This window comes from Dermacentor albipictus, chromosome 3 (assembly GCF_038994185.2).
Source record: "Dermacentor albipictus isolate Rhodes 1998 colony chromosome 3, USDA_Dalb.pri_finalv2, whole genome shotgun sequence".
NCBI classification, from domain to species: Eukaryota; Metazoa; Arthropoda; class Arachnida; order Ixodida; family Ixodidae; genus Dermacentor; species Dermacentor albipictus.
The window spans coordinates 181,295,859-181,312,605 of record NC_091823.1 but is presented as its reverse complement, the minus strand read 5'-3'; the positions used below and the strand labels follow the sequence as shown (position 1 = coordinate 181,312,605).

At 51.7% G+C, this 16,747-nt stretch overlaps 1 protein-coding gene across 1 annotated transcript; it reads right to left on the bottom strand.

Annotated features, from left to right (window-relative positions):
• Positions 1 to 11,489: 11,489 nt before the first annotated feature.
• LOC135916725 (uncharacterized) lies at positions 11,490 to 12,651 on the bottom strand. The gene has a single exon (XM_065450171.1). It carries the CDS (start codon positions 12,147 to 12,149, stop codon positions 11,490 to 11,492), a length of 660 nt encoding a protein of 219 aa, XP_065306243.1. The 5' UTR covers positions 12,150 to 12,651.
• Between the last annotated feature and the right edge of the window lie 4,096 nt (positions 12,652 to 16,747).

Here is a 16,747-nt window from a genome sequence, read left to right as displayed (position 1 = left end):
TTTGGTAAGGGTGCGGCTAGCATACGCGACGACGTACTCTTCGAAGCCATCCTTGCGTTGTGCAAGAACAGCGCCGAGCCCGACACCGCTAGCGTCCGTATGGATCTCAGTTGGTGCAGATGGATCGAAGTGTCGCAGTACTGGAGGAGAGGTGAGAACGCGTCGCAGTTCTTGGAATGCGTCGTCGCATGCCGGGGACCAGGCTGATAGGTCAGAACTGCCGGTGAGAAGCTGCGTCAAGGGGGCGATGATAGAGGCAAAGTTACGGATGAAGCGCCGGAAATATGAGCACAAGCCGATGAAACTGCGAAGCTCTTTCATGGTGGTTGGTTTGGGGAACTCGGTTACGGCGCTAAGTTTCGTGGGGTCCGGGAGGATACCGTCTTTGGAAACTACATGACCGAGAATAGTAAGCGTGCGAGCGCCGAAGTGGCATTTCTTCAAATTTAGTTGCAGTCCTGCAGTGGAGAGGCACGCAAGCACTTGCTCGAGGCGGCTGAGGTGCGTCGCAAAGTCGGTGGAAAAAACCACAATGTCATCCAAATAACAGAGGCACGTTTTCCACTTCAGCCCTCGAAGAATGCTATCCATCATTCGCTCGAAAGTGGCAGGCGCGTTGCAGAGGCCGAACGGCATGACGGTGAATTCATATAGCCCATCAGGAGTTACAAAGGCTGTCTTTTGGCGATCAGCCTCCGCCATGGGCACTTGCCAATACCCGGAGCGTAGATCCAGCGAGGAAAAGAATTCCGCTCCCTGCAGACTGTCCAAGGCATCGTCGATGCGCGGCAGAGGATATACATCTTTGCGCGTTATTCGGTTAAGGCGGCGATAGTCGACGCAGAACCGAATGGAGCCGTCTTTCTTTTTAACAAGGACAACCGGAGATGCCCAGGGACTGTTAGAGGGCTGGATGATGCCACGCTCCAGCATGTCGTCAACGTGCTCGTCGATGACACGGCGTTCAGCGGCCGACACACGATACGGACGCTGGCGCAATGGTGTTTGTTGGCCGGTGTCGATACGGTGAACGACTGCGGACGCCCGGCCCAAGGATGGTTGGCCAATGTCAAATGAGGCACGAAAACGCTGGAGGAGCTTGATGATTTCGGTGTGCTGCGCAGGTGTGAGTTCTGCGTCGACGGAACGAGCGAAGACGTCTACAGGGGCATCGGTCGCGGCGGCAGGAGTTACGGCACAAATCGGAAGTGATGCCGTATCACCAAACATGGTGGCCGGGAGAATGCTATCAAAAGCTTCAGCTGTACCCAGGCACTCGCCGCGGAGTAGGGATGATGGGCAGGCGGACGGATTGCACACGTAAAGGGCAGCAGAACCTTCGCAAAAAGTGACGACAGCAAACGGAAGCAGAAAGTTCCGGCGGCGCGCGCAAGTGGTCGACGGCGTAAACAGGACAGATGAGTTCGCAGCAGAGCTACATAACACAGGAACCAGAGCAGCGGAGAAAGGTGCAATATCGATGTCAGAGGCGGCAACAACTTTAGGAGAATAATAGTCGTCAGGGTCAAAACACGGCACTGATAACGTAAGTTCGCAACGAGCGCAGTCGATAAGAGCTTGATTCACAGATAGGAAATTCCAACCAAGGATAACGTCGTGCGAGGAACGAGGCAGGACAACAAATTCGATAACATGCAGAACGCTTTGAATGACAACCCGGGCTGTGCACGACGCTGAAGGCTGAACGCGATGCGAGGTTGCCGTACGCAGAGAAAGAGAAGTAAGGGGAATGGTCACTTTGTTCAAATTTCGGCAGAGCTTCTCACTAATAATAGAAACGGCGGCTCCGGTGTCGATAAGTGCGTGTACGGTGACGCCGTCTACGGACAGTTCAATTTCGTTCGCCGGCGCAGAATGAGGCCTTAAAATGTTCGACGGAAACGCAGTTCTTGCCTCTGGAACTGCGACTGCTAGTTTTCCTCTCGGGCTGGGCTGGGTCGGCGAACCATCGGGGAAATGGATCGGCGACGTGGGGAAGGCGACCGGCGTGAATCGAAGGGGAGGCGACTGTAAGAGGTGTCCGGAGGAAGGTTAGAGTGGTCCTGACGCGGAAGTCGAGCAGACCTGTAGCTTGAGGCACCCCCACTGTCAGGTAAACGGGGGCTGCGACGGCGGCAGAATCGTGCTACGTGGCCCGGAAAATGGCATGAATAACATATTGGCCGGTTATCAGGTGTTCGCCACGGGTTGACGACAGGGGCTCCAGCGGCCGAGTTAGGGACGACCATCGGGCGTGAAGGTGGCGGCGGCACATGGAAGGAGGCAGTGGCCCGGTAGGCATCAGGAGCCGGAGGAGCGTAAGGCCGGGCGACAACGTCAGCGTGAGTGAGTGGTCCAGCTGCAGGCTGCGGAGGAGGGGCAGATGGCAGCGCCGCGGCAACTTGGGTCTGAATGACGTGGCGAAGCGATGGAGCCAAGGTTGTCAACTGCTCGGGTGTGCTGTTCGCCAGAGAAAGTTGGCGGGCCACTTCCTGACGGATGAACTGCTTTAGCTCCGGCATTAAAGCAGAGATGTCGGTAGCATTGTGGCCGAAATCCAACGGAGATAGATCCGTGGTGTCCTGCTGAGCAGCGCGAGTTGATGCACGCTGCTTGCGCAGCTCGTCGTACTGCTGACAGAGCTGTACGACCTCGGAAATCGTCCGCGGACTCTTCGCGACAAGCATCTGGAAGGCTTGGTCATCGATGCCTTTCATGACGTGCCTGATCTTGTCAGCTTCGTCCATAGACGAGTTGACGCGCTTGCATAGCGAGAGCACGTCTTCAATATAACTAGTGAAGGTCTCCTCCTGGCGTTGAGCTCGACCACGCAAGCGCTGCTCAGCGCGAAGCCGGCGAACGGCGGGACGGCCGAAGACCTCTGCCAAAGTTGCCGTGAAAGCCGACCAGGTGGTAAGATCGGCTTCATGATTGCGGAACCATAGGTTGGCCACGTCAGTCAAATAAAAGATGACGTTTGTCAGCTTGGCGCGGTCGTCCCACCTATTATAGGCGCTTACACGGTCATATTCGGCGAGCCAGACTTCCACGTCGTGGTCGTCTGTGCCGCTAAATATAGCCGGATCGCGCTGCCGGATGACGCCAGAACAGACGATGGCGGGGGGCACGGGAGCAGCAGCCTGGGATGGCCCCGGTTCATCCATTGCAACAGCTGGTGATAGCGTTCGGCTGCGGAGTTCCAGGATGTCGAAGGTAAACCCAGCAGCTCCACCAAATGCAACGGGGGTGTTCGCCTAGCAGAAAGGTCCCTAGTTATAGGTTGTAGCGCTAGGCTTAAACAGATCGGCGCTATATCGTAACGGGGAAGCAAGCACTTCACGTCGTCTTCTTCTCATCCACTGGCACCATGCCCACTGCCAAGTGCCTTCAGTACAATATATATATATATATATATATATATATATATATATATATATATATATATATATATATATATATGTCATTCAACAACCTTGTTTACATTTTCGTACATATGCAACGACCAGGGGAAAATCTCGATGCTGTCCTTTGTTAGAATGTATTGCACAGGAGCAGCTGTCACCGGTCGTGTATCGGAAGTAATTGCACCTGAATTATAGTCGCAACAGAGAGCAAGTATAAGAAGCAGGAGTTCTGCAATATATACGAGGGTGAGTCAAATGAAAGTGAGCCAATGCGAATATATGACAAACGGGGTACTTTATTTAAAAGCAGTCGCCATGAGTATTTAGACACTTGTCCTACTAACGAGTCACGTAATTCCCGTCGCATAAGACTCCTTGGGTTGCTGCCTCAAAAATCTGTAAATGACTACACATCATCTTCCGACACGAACTTGGTTCCCTTGAGCAGTTTTTTCAAATTTTACCAAACGTGGAAGACGCAAGGCAACAGGTCTGGGCTGCATGAGGGATGTTGCAGCGTTTCCCACTTGAACTTTGCCAGTTTTGTAGCAACCCCAACAGCGACGTGGGAACGGGCAATGTCGTGAAGCAAGATATTCCCAATGCTCCATTTTCCACGTCGTTTGTTCTTGATTGCGACACGCAGCCGATCCGACCTTTCACAATATCTGAAATGATTTAGAGTCTCTCCAGGTTTAGAAAATTCGATCAATAATCGCCCCTAACGATCTAAAAAGAAGTCAACACTTTTCCGGCAGAAATGACGGCCTTTGTTTTCCTTGGGAGTGGTGAATTCAAATGTTTCCACTGTAAGCTTTGCCGTACACTCTAAGCCAAAAAGGACTAAAACGGGTATGGCTGTTAGTCTCTTGGGGGACTAAATGACCTGCCACAGATTTTGAACCAATTTTGGACTAACTGCGGGAGCAAATGCAGCGGCCTAACTGGGGGAGCAACTACTGCAGACTTAAAAGTGAGGGCAACTTTTAGACCCTCCCAGTTAGTCCCTAGAGGATCAACGGTTAGTCTGTTAAAGTTAGTCTACAGGAGTAACTGCAGGAGCAACTTTTAGTCCCTCCCAGTTAGTCCCTAGAGGACCAACAGTTAGTCTGTTAAGGTTAGTCCACAGGGAGTAACTGCAGGAGCAACTTTTAGTCCTTCCCAGTTAGTCCCTAGAGGACCAACAGTTAGTCTGTTAAGGTTAGTCCACAGGGAGTAACTGCAGGAGCAACTTTAGTCCTTCCCAGTTAGTCCGAAATCACTTTTCCAATGATTCCAGGTTGCCATAGCTTTTCAAGCAAAAACAATGATCGAACTCAAGTAACCCATGTTTATTTTTGATTACATATTGCCACCATCATCTTGAGCCACAATTAACAAAACAAAAAAAGGAATACTAGCATACAAATGCCAAGTCCTTGGTATACAGTAATGACATATAGATACAGAAGATAAAAAAATTGACTGAAAATATGCAGCTGTTCAAACAAAATAAAACAACTCCAAAGTATACAGCAGATGAAACGTGTCATAGCCAGAGTAAAATCATGAAAATGAAATTAAGTCAGGAGCAGTCACAGTCAAATATAAGTTAGAAGCACTCTACAACCCCCGAATGCAGAGATCGAACTTGGCTCGAACTTGACTTCTGGCAGTCTCAAGACATCTTCGCCGCGCGTCGTAAATCGTGCTTGATCTTGCGGACGACTTGGGAACGACTTGGCTGCGTCGAAGTCCGCTCAAGTTTGAAGTCTGCTCCCGGGCTAGCTTGAAACTGACTTCGTGTGTTATTCCAACATGGCAGCCTCCCGAACGGACGTCGCGCGGAGGTTAGCTTCTTTCGAGTTTGCTTGCTACGCCATGGATACAGCATTTTCAGAGGCGCAGCCCTTGCCGAAAATTCCGCGACCCACCCTACGTGACCGAGGGAATTCGATGGAGCTATACGACGACGAACAATTCCTCGGTCGCTACAGATTCGCGAAGAACGCCGTGCGACTTCTCGCTACGTTGCCTATCCGGGTAAGCTGGGACAATAGAGGACCGACTGTGTGCCTCCTATGCTGCAGTTGCTGATGGCTGTGATGTTTTACGGCGCTGGCACGTTTCAAACAGTCACCGGAGGTCCGGTCCGCATTCCTCAGTTAACAGTGTGCCGCGCAGTAGGAAAGGTGACTCTGCTCATCGCGAAGCACCCGCGCTGGTACTGGTGCGCTTCCCGCAGTCGCGGAAAGATTGATTGCGAGCGTATTTTCTTATCTCCTGTGACTACACATAATAAAAAGTAGCCCAAATAAGTCAGTCATGCAGAACATGTGCGCTTACCAGTTTTGTGGCGCTTTCCCTTTTCTTCCGCAGCTTCCTCTTTCCGCTTTTGCTTCAGGTTGGTCCAGCATTTTTTCAGTTGCAGGTGATGGCGCCGCGTAATCCCGTGGTTGGCATTCAAATGTTTTGCTATTTCTTTCCATGTCTGATTCTTCTTGGTCAACGACGCGACGTAAGTTTTCTTGCATTCCACAATATGCTTGTAGCCGTTCAGGAGTGCCTTCGGCAGGCTCCTTTCGTCTTCTTTAAAACGGGCTGCCGTGTTGCGTTGCGGTGCATTCTCTTGGGAGGAGACCGTACGTGAGTGCGACATTTCAGCGTCAAAGCCTGTTGACAGAACAGCAATTTCGTACCAAATGCGGCGCGCGGCCGTCGCGCGAGCCCCACAACTTGTTTTCCTAACAGACGACACTTTCCTAGTAGACGACACGCACTGCCAATTTGCGATGTCTACGACGGTGCCGCACTCTCCCTCTCGTTGTTCTCGACAAACCCTCCATGCGAAGCAGGCAAATCGTTTGCACGTGTCATTTTATTTATTTATTTTGTTTTCTATCGGGTGTTGTCACCCATATGGGTCCGGGCAGGGGACTCAACGGCGCTCGGTACTCTTTGTTCACAGCACATGTTGCAGTTTTTTTTCTTGTTTGTGACTCCGGCCTAGTGCGTTCGAATAGGTTGGCTTTTTCTTCAAAGGGTCACGTAGCCCGAGCAGAACACGGGCCGTCGCCTTCCTCCTGGAATGCCTATAGGCGAAAAGGGACGCGCGAGCTCCCTCAGAAACCGACCGTATGCCTCGTCTCGGCCTCTTGTATCCGGTTGCCGGCCCAGACGGCGCATGAACGCCTTGCGGCAATCGAGAACAAAAGCCGAGAAAGAAATGACAGACGAACAGACGGGGGCACGATCGGCAGACGCTGCCTCAGGACATCGAGACGACGGAAGAGTGCGCGCGCGCCCGCCGGGACCCCGACGAGCCGAAGTAACCATCGGCCGGCGGCGGACAAAGGGGGCCGCCGCCGGCAGAGAGGAACACGTACGCACCTTCAGACGCCCCGATGTGGTCTCCCCGGGACCCGACTTGCGCGCGCTTACCCGGAGTGCACGCAAGCAGGGCCCGATTCCCGCCAAAATGTTAGCCAATGGCGAAAGCCTGTTGACCTTCGTGTGGGCGGGATGACAGCAGAGCGACAGTGTTTTATGACCCGCTGCCACCCCGTCCAGGCAGGGAGGAGAGGGAGGACACGGAGCCCCCCCTCTCTAAAGGGACTAAAGTCAGAGGACTAAATTGTGCCGTTGATGCCCACCGTCGACCGTTACCTTGCAAGGACGAACATTTAGTCCCACAAATTTGCGCACGACACTTTGCTTCTGCACACGGCACGCACGGTGGATTAACCGTTGATCCAAAGGTCCAACGACTGCCGTTAGTCCCCTTTTCCCCGTTTTCGGCTTAGAGTGTAGTGTTTCAGGCTAGTAGTAGCGGCACCATGAGTCATCCCCGGTCACAATAGCAGACAAAAAGTCGTCACCCTCATCTGGGGTTCTTTGACGTGCACTTAAATCTAAGTACACGGGTGTTTTCGCATTTCGCCTCCATCAAAATGCAGCCGCCGTGACCGGGATTCGATCCCGCGACCTCGTGCTCAGCAGCCCAACACCATAGCCACTGAGCAACCACGGCTTTTTATATTGTGTTGGGGGTGATTGCACGGTGGCTTTGGCCCGGCCATGGATCGTCTTTGTAACTTTCATGTCCTTCTTTAAACAGTTTGCTACAACGCTTCACAGTGGCCAATGAAACGCAATGTTCAACGCATACGGCAGCCATACGGCGAATAATTTCTTTTTGGGAAACATCTTCATTGGTCAAAAACCTCACGACACCAAGCTGTTCAACTTTTGGAGTGCCCATTATGTCACGGAACCATGTTCAACCCAGTGTACGAGAGCGTTAAAGGACATTTTACCTCACATCTGCATGTCACTTGTAAATTAGATGCGTATGTGCTACGCGCATGCCTCGAAAATAATGAACCGAACCACTATTGCGCGGGGCGGGTTGCCTTACTTTCATTCGACTCGCCTTCGTACATTAGAAATGCGAAGATACAATGGAATATACAAATGTGAATATACAGCTTGATACCGGGCAAAAAATTGTCACTGGAAACAAAGTTCACTATGCATATACACAAAACTCGCAACAAGATATTTAAATATATGTATAAGTCTCCAATAAATCTACGTACCTAAGAAAAAGTCACTATATATAATGCGTCAAACAAGGCGAATAAACAGGTTGCGCAACCACAGATCACAGCAGCACCCCCCTCCCTACACTCCCAAAATGCATCGCGTGCGACGGAAGGCGGCGCGCTTCCTCTCCGCTTTTCTGCCTTGCGCACCCAAGACTGAGCCACCATCGTCGGCTCACCCCCTCCCCCCACGCTTTCACTCACACATAGAGCATGCGGCGCGTGGTCACGATGTTATCGCCCTTGGCCTTTATTTATATGGAACATGAGGGCAACGGCAGGAATGCGCCTGGAGTCTTCATATAGCTGCTATCGCAATAATATAGTATCTGGCAACTGAAGCGTCCCGTGGCCCATTACTTTCCGTAAAAAAGTAACAAAATCGAACTTCCACCATGCGGCAATTCGCTGCACCGCAACAATGTCTTCTTTTTTCCTTTTGTGGGGCGGGGAGCAACGAAATAGAATAACGCAAAGGAAAGCATGTTGGCTACAATCGAATGCCTACTTTGGGTACCTAGTGCGGCTACCGAAGGAATATCGAAGAAAAGGTTTGACGTTTGGTGCACAGAAAACCATACGCATACTGCTCGGTATGCTACACCGACGAGACAAAATTTTCCGGAGAGGTTGCGCTCAAGCAAACGCGTTGCAATCCGTCGAGTCCCCGCAGTGCTGGCTGCGAGCGACTATGCATTGTTTCTTTTTTTTCGTCTGCTAGCCAGAAAGCGTCCAAAAGTCTGCCAGGCGAAAAAGCAGTCGGCCAGAGAAAAATGAATGCGCATCCAAGTGCGCCGCGCGGTTGTCGATGCAACACGAGAAAAACGCATACGCTCTGGCTGGATCAGCAGCCCGCGGGTTGCGAGAACAAAAAAGAGAGAGAGAGAGAAAGAAAGTGGCTCAATGTATCCTCGCGAATAAAAGTCTAGGTAGAAAAATAAATAAGAACTTAGTTACAATGGTGGCTTTAGTGTCTTGACATGGGTGCTTTGGCCCAGGTGAAAAAAAAAATGTTCTTATTCTTTTCTGTGACCTGACGGCACAAATGAACCACCGCAACGCTTTGTCTCATCGGATCTTGCTGCGTGCTTTGTCAACTTGTCTGATGGTATGTTAATTTGGCTTGTCTCGTTGTATGGCCCGATGTGCGACTTTAGAAAAGTCGATAAGTCAATGCACCTCTGCCGTCAAATGTTTACAACAGCATTAAACCCACAAAGTTCCGGAATTCAGAACGAATGACTGGCCAGGAACTCAGAACGAATGACTTGACGGTTTCCAGGCAACTGTCGTCGAGGGCGGCCTGCCTGAACTTCTCCTTTGTCACGCAGGCTGGCTCAATGAACGAGACAATTTCTTCCTCCTTAGCAATCTCTGCCTCTGAGATAGGTGCTGGTAGCCGAGAAAGTGCATCTGCTACAGTGTTTGTGGACCCCTTGCGGTATTCAACAGTGAAATTGTAGCAAAGCAGTCGTGCACTCCAGCGTGCAATTCAGAGTGGGCGTCTTCCATGTCCTTGTGTCGACAGCAAGGACACCAGTGCCTGGTGGTCTGTTCGAATTGTGAAATTGCAACCCCACAGGTATGTGTGCCATCGCTCACACGCCCAAATGCACGCAAGAGCTCCTCGTTCCCCGAATGAATATTTTCTCTCTGCAGGCAACAGTGTACGAGATGCGAAAGCGACTGCGGAGCTCGTGGCCACTTTGTTGCTGCAGGACTGCTCCCAGCCCACAGTCGGACGCATCGGATACAATTACTGACAATGACGGATCAAACATCTGGAGGACTGTACTCGACGAAAGCATTTTCTTGACCCTCCGGAAACTGCTGTCTGCTTCGGCAGACCAGCTGAATGGCTCATTTTTGCGAAGTCTCTCATAGACTCAACCACTTGTGCCAAGTGTGGAACAAACTTGGAGTAGTATTCTACGAGGCTCAGGAACGAACGAAGGGCAGCCACATCAGTTGGCACTGGTGTGTTAACTATGGAGTCTACTTTCTCTGGAAGTGGCGAGATACCACGTGCAGTGACCTTGTGCCCTAGAAAGGCAAGTTCTGGAACGTCGAAAAGGCATTTGTTCTTCAGTTTCGGACCTGCGTCCTTGATCTTTCGCAGCACGGTCTTCAAGTTTTAAAAGTGTTCTTCTGCGGTCTTGCCAATAATGATGACATCATCAATGTAGAACAACACACCAGGGCAGCGGTCAAGGATTTTTGCCATCATCTTCTGAAATGCCGCTGGGGCAGAAACCAACCCAAAGCAAACGCTTTTAAAACGGAAAAGGCCATCATGAGTGATGAAAGCTGTCACATCCCTGCTGTCAGGGTGCAAGAGAACCTGATGGTAAGCGGAAGCCAAATCAAGTTTGGAGAAGTGTGTAGCCCTTACCAAAGCGTGAAGCAGATCCTCTGTATGGGGCAATGGGAAACTGTCTGGAACGATAGCTTTGTTCGGCTCTCGAAGGTCTACACAGATCCTGATGCTACCATCTTTCTTGTTAACAACAACGATAGGGTACACCCATTCAGAAGCATCGATGCGCTCGATGATGTCAAGGCTCAGCAAACCCTGAAGCTCATTCGATACTGATGACCGGAGAGAATACGGCAGACGGCGAAGCTTTGAAGTTACAGGCTGCACGCCTTGCCGTGTCTTGATGCGATGCGTGGACCCCTTAGCAAGACCCAACTCTGGACTGAAAAGTGAACTGAACTCATGTGCTAAGGTTGGCGGAAGAGCTTTGTTATGGGGCTGCGTGCTTGACGGTGTGGAAATAGAACAGGATAGCGGGTCAACAACAGTCGGCTGCGGAGCAATGGATGTGTATAAGCACTTGAGAGCAGAACCCTCAATGCAAAGATCCAAGGCTTTAATGCCGTCAAGACCGATCAGAGAAGTTCCTCGGTGAACAACATAAAAACGTAGCGATGCTGTGCGGCCTTTAAATCGAACGTCTGCCTGGAAACAACCTAGCACTGGAATCGGCCGTCGAGAGTAATCAAACAGACTAACATGCGGAGCAGGCAGGAGCGGAATGCTCTGAAAATATCAACTGAATTCTTGCTCCTACAGGATTGAAACAGACGACCCTGAATCAACAAGGAATGTCAAAGTGACATTGGCGACTTGCACTTGAATATGAATTCCGCTACGCACGGAACGTTGCACAGTCAAAACTTCCTCAGCACTGCTGGATGACGAAACATCTTCATGAAATTCAACTTCACGGACTCGGCCTTGCATTTGGGTTAGCTTGCGGTTGCATACCCTTTGAAAGTGGCCCTTGCGACCGCAAAACGAACAAGTCTTGCCATGTGCTGGGCACTGCGGCGCTGACGCGATGTGGTCCCACGAGCCGCATCGGAAACAATGTGGCGAGCCGGTGCGGCTACTCTTCTCAGTTCCAGGGCGGCGGTTCCGCTGCGGCGCACGTGAACCGCTCGCGCTCCTCGTTAAATTCTGCTCTAAGGTGGCTGCCGGTTGTGAATACCTTTTTTTCTAAGAATACGACGATGGTTTTCGACGCTGCCGCAATGAAATTGCTTCGACCGAAGCAGAAAGCTCCTTTATCTCTTCAGCCGCCTGCTCAAACTGAAGTGCAATTCGAACAGAATTCTCGAATGAAAGTGTGGAACCCTCGAGCAGTAACCGCTCACGTACGCGAGTGGAAGCTACGCCGGCAACGAATTGGTCCCGCAGAGCATCATCTTGCCAGGCAAACGAACAATGTGACGCTAGCTCCCGTAGAGCGGCAACAAAGTCATGAGCCGACTCGCCTGTGTGTTGGCTGCGGCGGTGAAAGCGATGACGCTCGATGATAACGTTGCGCGATGTCGAAAACTGGTGCCGTAATGCGGCGAGTGCAGAGTCGTATTCGTCAGGAGGGGCCATGACAGACTTGTCATTGGCGAGTGTTGCGGCACTTGGTGCGGCCGGTGCTGCGGCGCTGGTCCCTGCATGTAGCGTCTGATAAATACGCTGGCCCTCTGCCCCCAAACAATGCAAAAGAATAGACTTGCGTTGCTCCGGCTTGAATGCAGCGGCTCCGGATGCCAGCAAGTACACGTTGAACATCTGCTCCCACTGCTCCCATGGCAATGAGGGACGGCCGGGCGTCGGAAGGAAAAAAGGTGGCGGAGCAAGCCCGGTGAAGCTCATGGTGGGCGAATAAGGATTGCGCAGCAGGCTGGGGGTACGTTCACAACATCCTCGTCGCCAATGTGGTATTCACCGAAGGTGGTAGTCAGACTCCAGCCGTCCCGAAGTAAAAAGACGTTTATTTAACATATACAACCAATATATATAATGAAGAAAGAAGCGCCCCTGGGGAATAAAGAACTGAAATGAATAACGAAACAGAATATAACACCGATGCATGGGCGTTGCCGCGAAATCCAGCTCGATTTCGCAATGTTCGCCCTAAAATGTCTTTTCGAGCGTGAATTAAGAACATTCTAGACAAAATCGAGCATGATTTCCGGCACCGGGAGTTGTTTTGGTCGGCAGCGCATGACAGCACGAAAACATTTCAGGGGGTGGGGCTGAAGCTCCATAAGTGTGATGTGTGGTGCGCAACATGGTGCGGTGATCGGGATGGTCAAGAGCAGACGACAAGGAGTGCGCGCGCCGAGGCAGATTCCGTGCTGGAAGGTGAAAACTGGCTGTAGCTTAGCTAAGGTTAAGCCCAGGATGCGAAGCATACTAACGCGACAGCGTTAGGGAGCTCGTGTCGCAGAAAAGCCGGTGTCGTCGGCGTCGGCTCAGGTTTGCGGCGCTTGCTCAGGCGCACATTTCGTTGTCGCGCCGAACGCTGCGTTGCTCGACGCTCATCGCGTCCGATGCGGGGCGCGTAGTGGCTGCACCGTAGCAAAGCCACCTAGAAACAGTCTCTGTAGCACGCCGCAACCTTCGCTTCTCATTCCAACGAGCAGCTCTGTCTCCAGGAGGCATCTCACCTCGTGTCTAGCAGAGGCAAGCGCAGCTGCTTATATACCGCCGCGACGCCGCGAGCGACGGCGCGAGTTGGAGACCCGTTTCTCCTCTGTCGTGATGTCACGGTGTCACGTGGTCAGCCTTGAAGGCGACGGCGCGAGTTGGAGCCCCGTTTCTCCTCTGTCGTGACGTCACGGTGTCACGTGGTATTGAAGGCGACACCGCCGCGCCTGTGGAGCTGGGTTGAGCTCTAGTAATATGCTTCGCATAAAAACGACAACGCCAAAAAGTGTCCGGCACGTGAACGTGCGGCGCAAGAAAAACAACTAAAAGAAGAAAAGCAAACCAATTAGGAAAGACCACGGGGCGTCAGGCAGCCAATCGGAGAATGCCTAATCGGCCAGAGAGAAGAAAAAGCGTGGTGCGCTGGCAGAACGGGAGGACACGCAGGGAAGACGCCGGGGAGAGTTCCAGGAAGCGACACCAGGAGGAGGTCAACCACCGGGAGTTGAAGACGGGCCGTCGGGTTCCGGATCCGAGCCACCAGGACTCCACCCGACTGGGGCCTCCTGCCAGCCCGTTCCTGTGCGTCGCCCGTCTATAGTACCCGAGCGTGCCGTCAGCTCCTCAAGGCCGGTGAACTTCTGCGCCCGTGGGCAGGACGAGAGCAGTCGGGCTACGGGCCCGAGCTCTACACCCAGCTGCCCGGCCAGAACGCCGCCGCCGTCTGCTCGTGCCACCAAGCCGCCTGCTTTACCTCTCCAAGCCAGAGCTGGCCAGCTCCGGTCGCCCGGTCAACCAACTTACACCACGACCTTTGGTGAGACCGGCGCCACTCCTTTCGTCAGCTTGTCGCCGCGTCGAGACTGTTGTGTGCCCTAAAGCCCCTGCATGTACGCGCCACCGCAGCTCTCTTAAGTAGCGCCAACCTTTGTGTGCGCCGCCTTTCCCCCTCACACCAAATCCGGTTCCGGTATTCCCGCTTCCGGTATTTCCGGTTCCGGCGTTTCCGCTTCCTGGAGTTGCGCTGCGAGAATTTCCGCTCCCATTGCAGACGATGGTGAGGCGCCCGTGCTAAGCAACCGGTGCAAATCTGAGTTGCTCGCACTAGCCATTCCACCAAGCGTCATTCGCGTGCATCTACGCGCTTGTTTGCGTACGCTGCGCCCACACGCTTTGCCTGTCGTCCTCTTTCGCTGACAAAGTGCGGAGAGCCATGGACTGTGGCTGCATCATCGGCTGCTGCATGTGTCCGGCATGTTGGAAATCAGCCCCTCCATCCTCGCTTCTGCAGGCATAAAACTTCGGTGGCGCGTAGATGGAAGTGCTTTAGCGCTTAGGCCAGGGACGGATACAAGCGCGACAACAGAAGTATGACACACCTACCGCCCGAAATACTGCCGTGTTCGCCTCCTGAACACTCGCAATAAAAAAAAATAGCCATCGTAATTTCACGTTGCAACACACAATTCGCCGTACACCTTTGCTCACGCCACAACACACGAACATAATTCGCCGTACACGCGAGCAGATGCTCGCGTCACCACACTAACACAATTCGCAGTGCGCATCTGCTCGCGTCATCCACACAATTCACCGTCCAGCTTTGCACGCGTTACAACACGCGCACACGCACAAATTCACTGCACACCTCCGCTCATATCGCACAAGAAAACCACACTTGTTTTCACCATGTCACTGAATGCCCTCCACGCAAATTTGAACTTGTTATATTTCATAGCTTCACGTCATTGCAGTCCTTCACGTAGTGCACGCACTTGGGACGTTCGCTACCTTCGATCGTACGAGACAAGTTCAACCTCAGAATGAACAGCATAAACTCTATGCGTCTGCAGTACAAATTGGCGTCGCGAACTCCTTCACTAAAGTCCCTCCATACGCGCTGGCTGGAGGGGATGTATGCTTCAAAACAAGAAGAATTCAAAGGGGACAAGCTGTTGCATTCCGCTGAAGTAGTAGTTTGCGGCCGCTGTTTTCCAAAGGCACGAAAAACGGGAGCGGTCTCCAAGCGCCCAGGCACTACATTTCACTGTACGTTGTCTCTCGTGGCACAACCCGTCGCAGGTTGACGCGAAGCAGCGAACACGACCAGATCGCCGATTACAATAGGCGGTGGTTCTTGGATGGAATCGCATTCACAGTTTCAACTGCAGCTGGTGCAATTAACGCCTCTCTATCGACGCGAAAGTAAACAACGCTAAAAAAATATAGCGTCACTTCCACTCAGAACAGGAAGTTGAAGCTACGTAGGTTCCGCTTCACGCCGGAAGCTCAGGGGGTGAGAGGAGAGGAGCGTGGAGGAGGAGGGTAGGTTGGCGGTACTTAGCTTGGCCGGCGGTGGCGCGTAGATGCAGGGGCTTTAGTGTGCCCCTGCCGTCGTGGCAAGCCCGGACTCGCGCACTAGTTAGGTCCATACTAGCCCGAAGTGTGTTTCTTTCTGTGATTATGTCTATTTGAGTGTTTCTTTTATGCTTTCTATTTTCTTCTATTTATATTAAGCCTTTTTTTGTTCCATTAAAAGTTTGTGTGTGTGTTCAAACCAGCGGCTTTGTCCTCAATTGGGTTCTCGGAGGCTCCGCCTAAGGGAACCGTTAAAACATTTGAGTGCACGAACCTTTGCCCCCATATTAGGGTCATCACAATAAGCCCCCCCCCCCGCCCCCCTGGCTACGCCCCTGGTGCCAAAATACAGTCGAAACACTCACATCTGCTCTTTCTTCAGTTGTTTCAGATAGTTGCAGCAGCATCCGGCACTGGTTTTGTTTCAAGGCAGCTGGCAAGATGTGGCAAGGTCTACAACGCATGTCCAAATGGAAACATAACGACTGCGTGGCGTCGTCTGCATGAATTGACAGAGCGTCAACAGCAGCAACAGCTGGTTACACACATGTGCACAACTACCGAAAACAGCGACCTCCCCGGAGGACAGTGCCCGGCTGTAATCACTGACTGGTGGTTATGGCCATATCTAGATGCATCTTCAGTACCCAGCATGACACCAGTTGTCACTACTAGTCACCGAGGGCGCTCGCTGTTAGAGGAAAGACTATATAAATGCCTGATACAGACAAGGCCTTTGGGTTCTGGGGCCGAGATGTGGTCGAAACACTCACGTCTGCTCTTTTTTCAGGTTGGTCTCTTTTGCTGTTTTAAGTCAACTAGCACGCATGAAAACTCGGTACCAGCGTCCACCTGGTCGTTACAGCGGTTTGTTCACAGCGGTTCGTTCCGATATCTGTCTCTGTTCTGGTGCAATAGATTTTTTCTTTAGAATAAGAATACTATTATCTGGTGACGTCAAAGAGAACCCTTGCCCTCTGTCGGAAAAGCAAGAGCATGAACTAATGGAAGCAATACATTTGTTACTAGAGATATTGGCAGGTCAAGACAAAATAATTGAACAGTTAGAAACACTGAGAACTGAGCACAAGCAAATTGAAGACAAAATTGGGAATCTAACGTTTAAAGTTCCCAAATTGGCTGAGGATTTATCCGTTTTGTCTGCGCTCCGGGACAGAGCAGAAGTGCAGGCACAAAATAACCAGCTCTCAAAAGCTATGCGAAACGTACTGTCAATCAGGACAATTTCGAAGATTGTTCACGTAGGAATAATTTACTGTTTGTTGGCATAGACAATGAAAACGAGACAGAAACGTGGGATGAATCAGAAGGGAAGGTTATATCTGTCTGCTCGGTAAAACTAGGTATTACTGTTGAACCGTCAACAATTGAAGGACCTCACAGGATGGGGAAGCATAATAACGATAAACCAAGGCCCATTATTGTGAAGTTTGGACTATTCA

What these genes read in the sequence shown, in the direction of transcription:
- LOC135916725 (XM_065450171.1), bottom strand. Translation starts at nt 12,149, where the DNA reads ATGAGCTTCACCGGGCTTGCTCCGCCACCTTTTTTCCTTCCGACGCCC.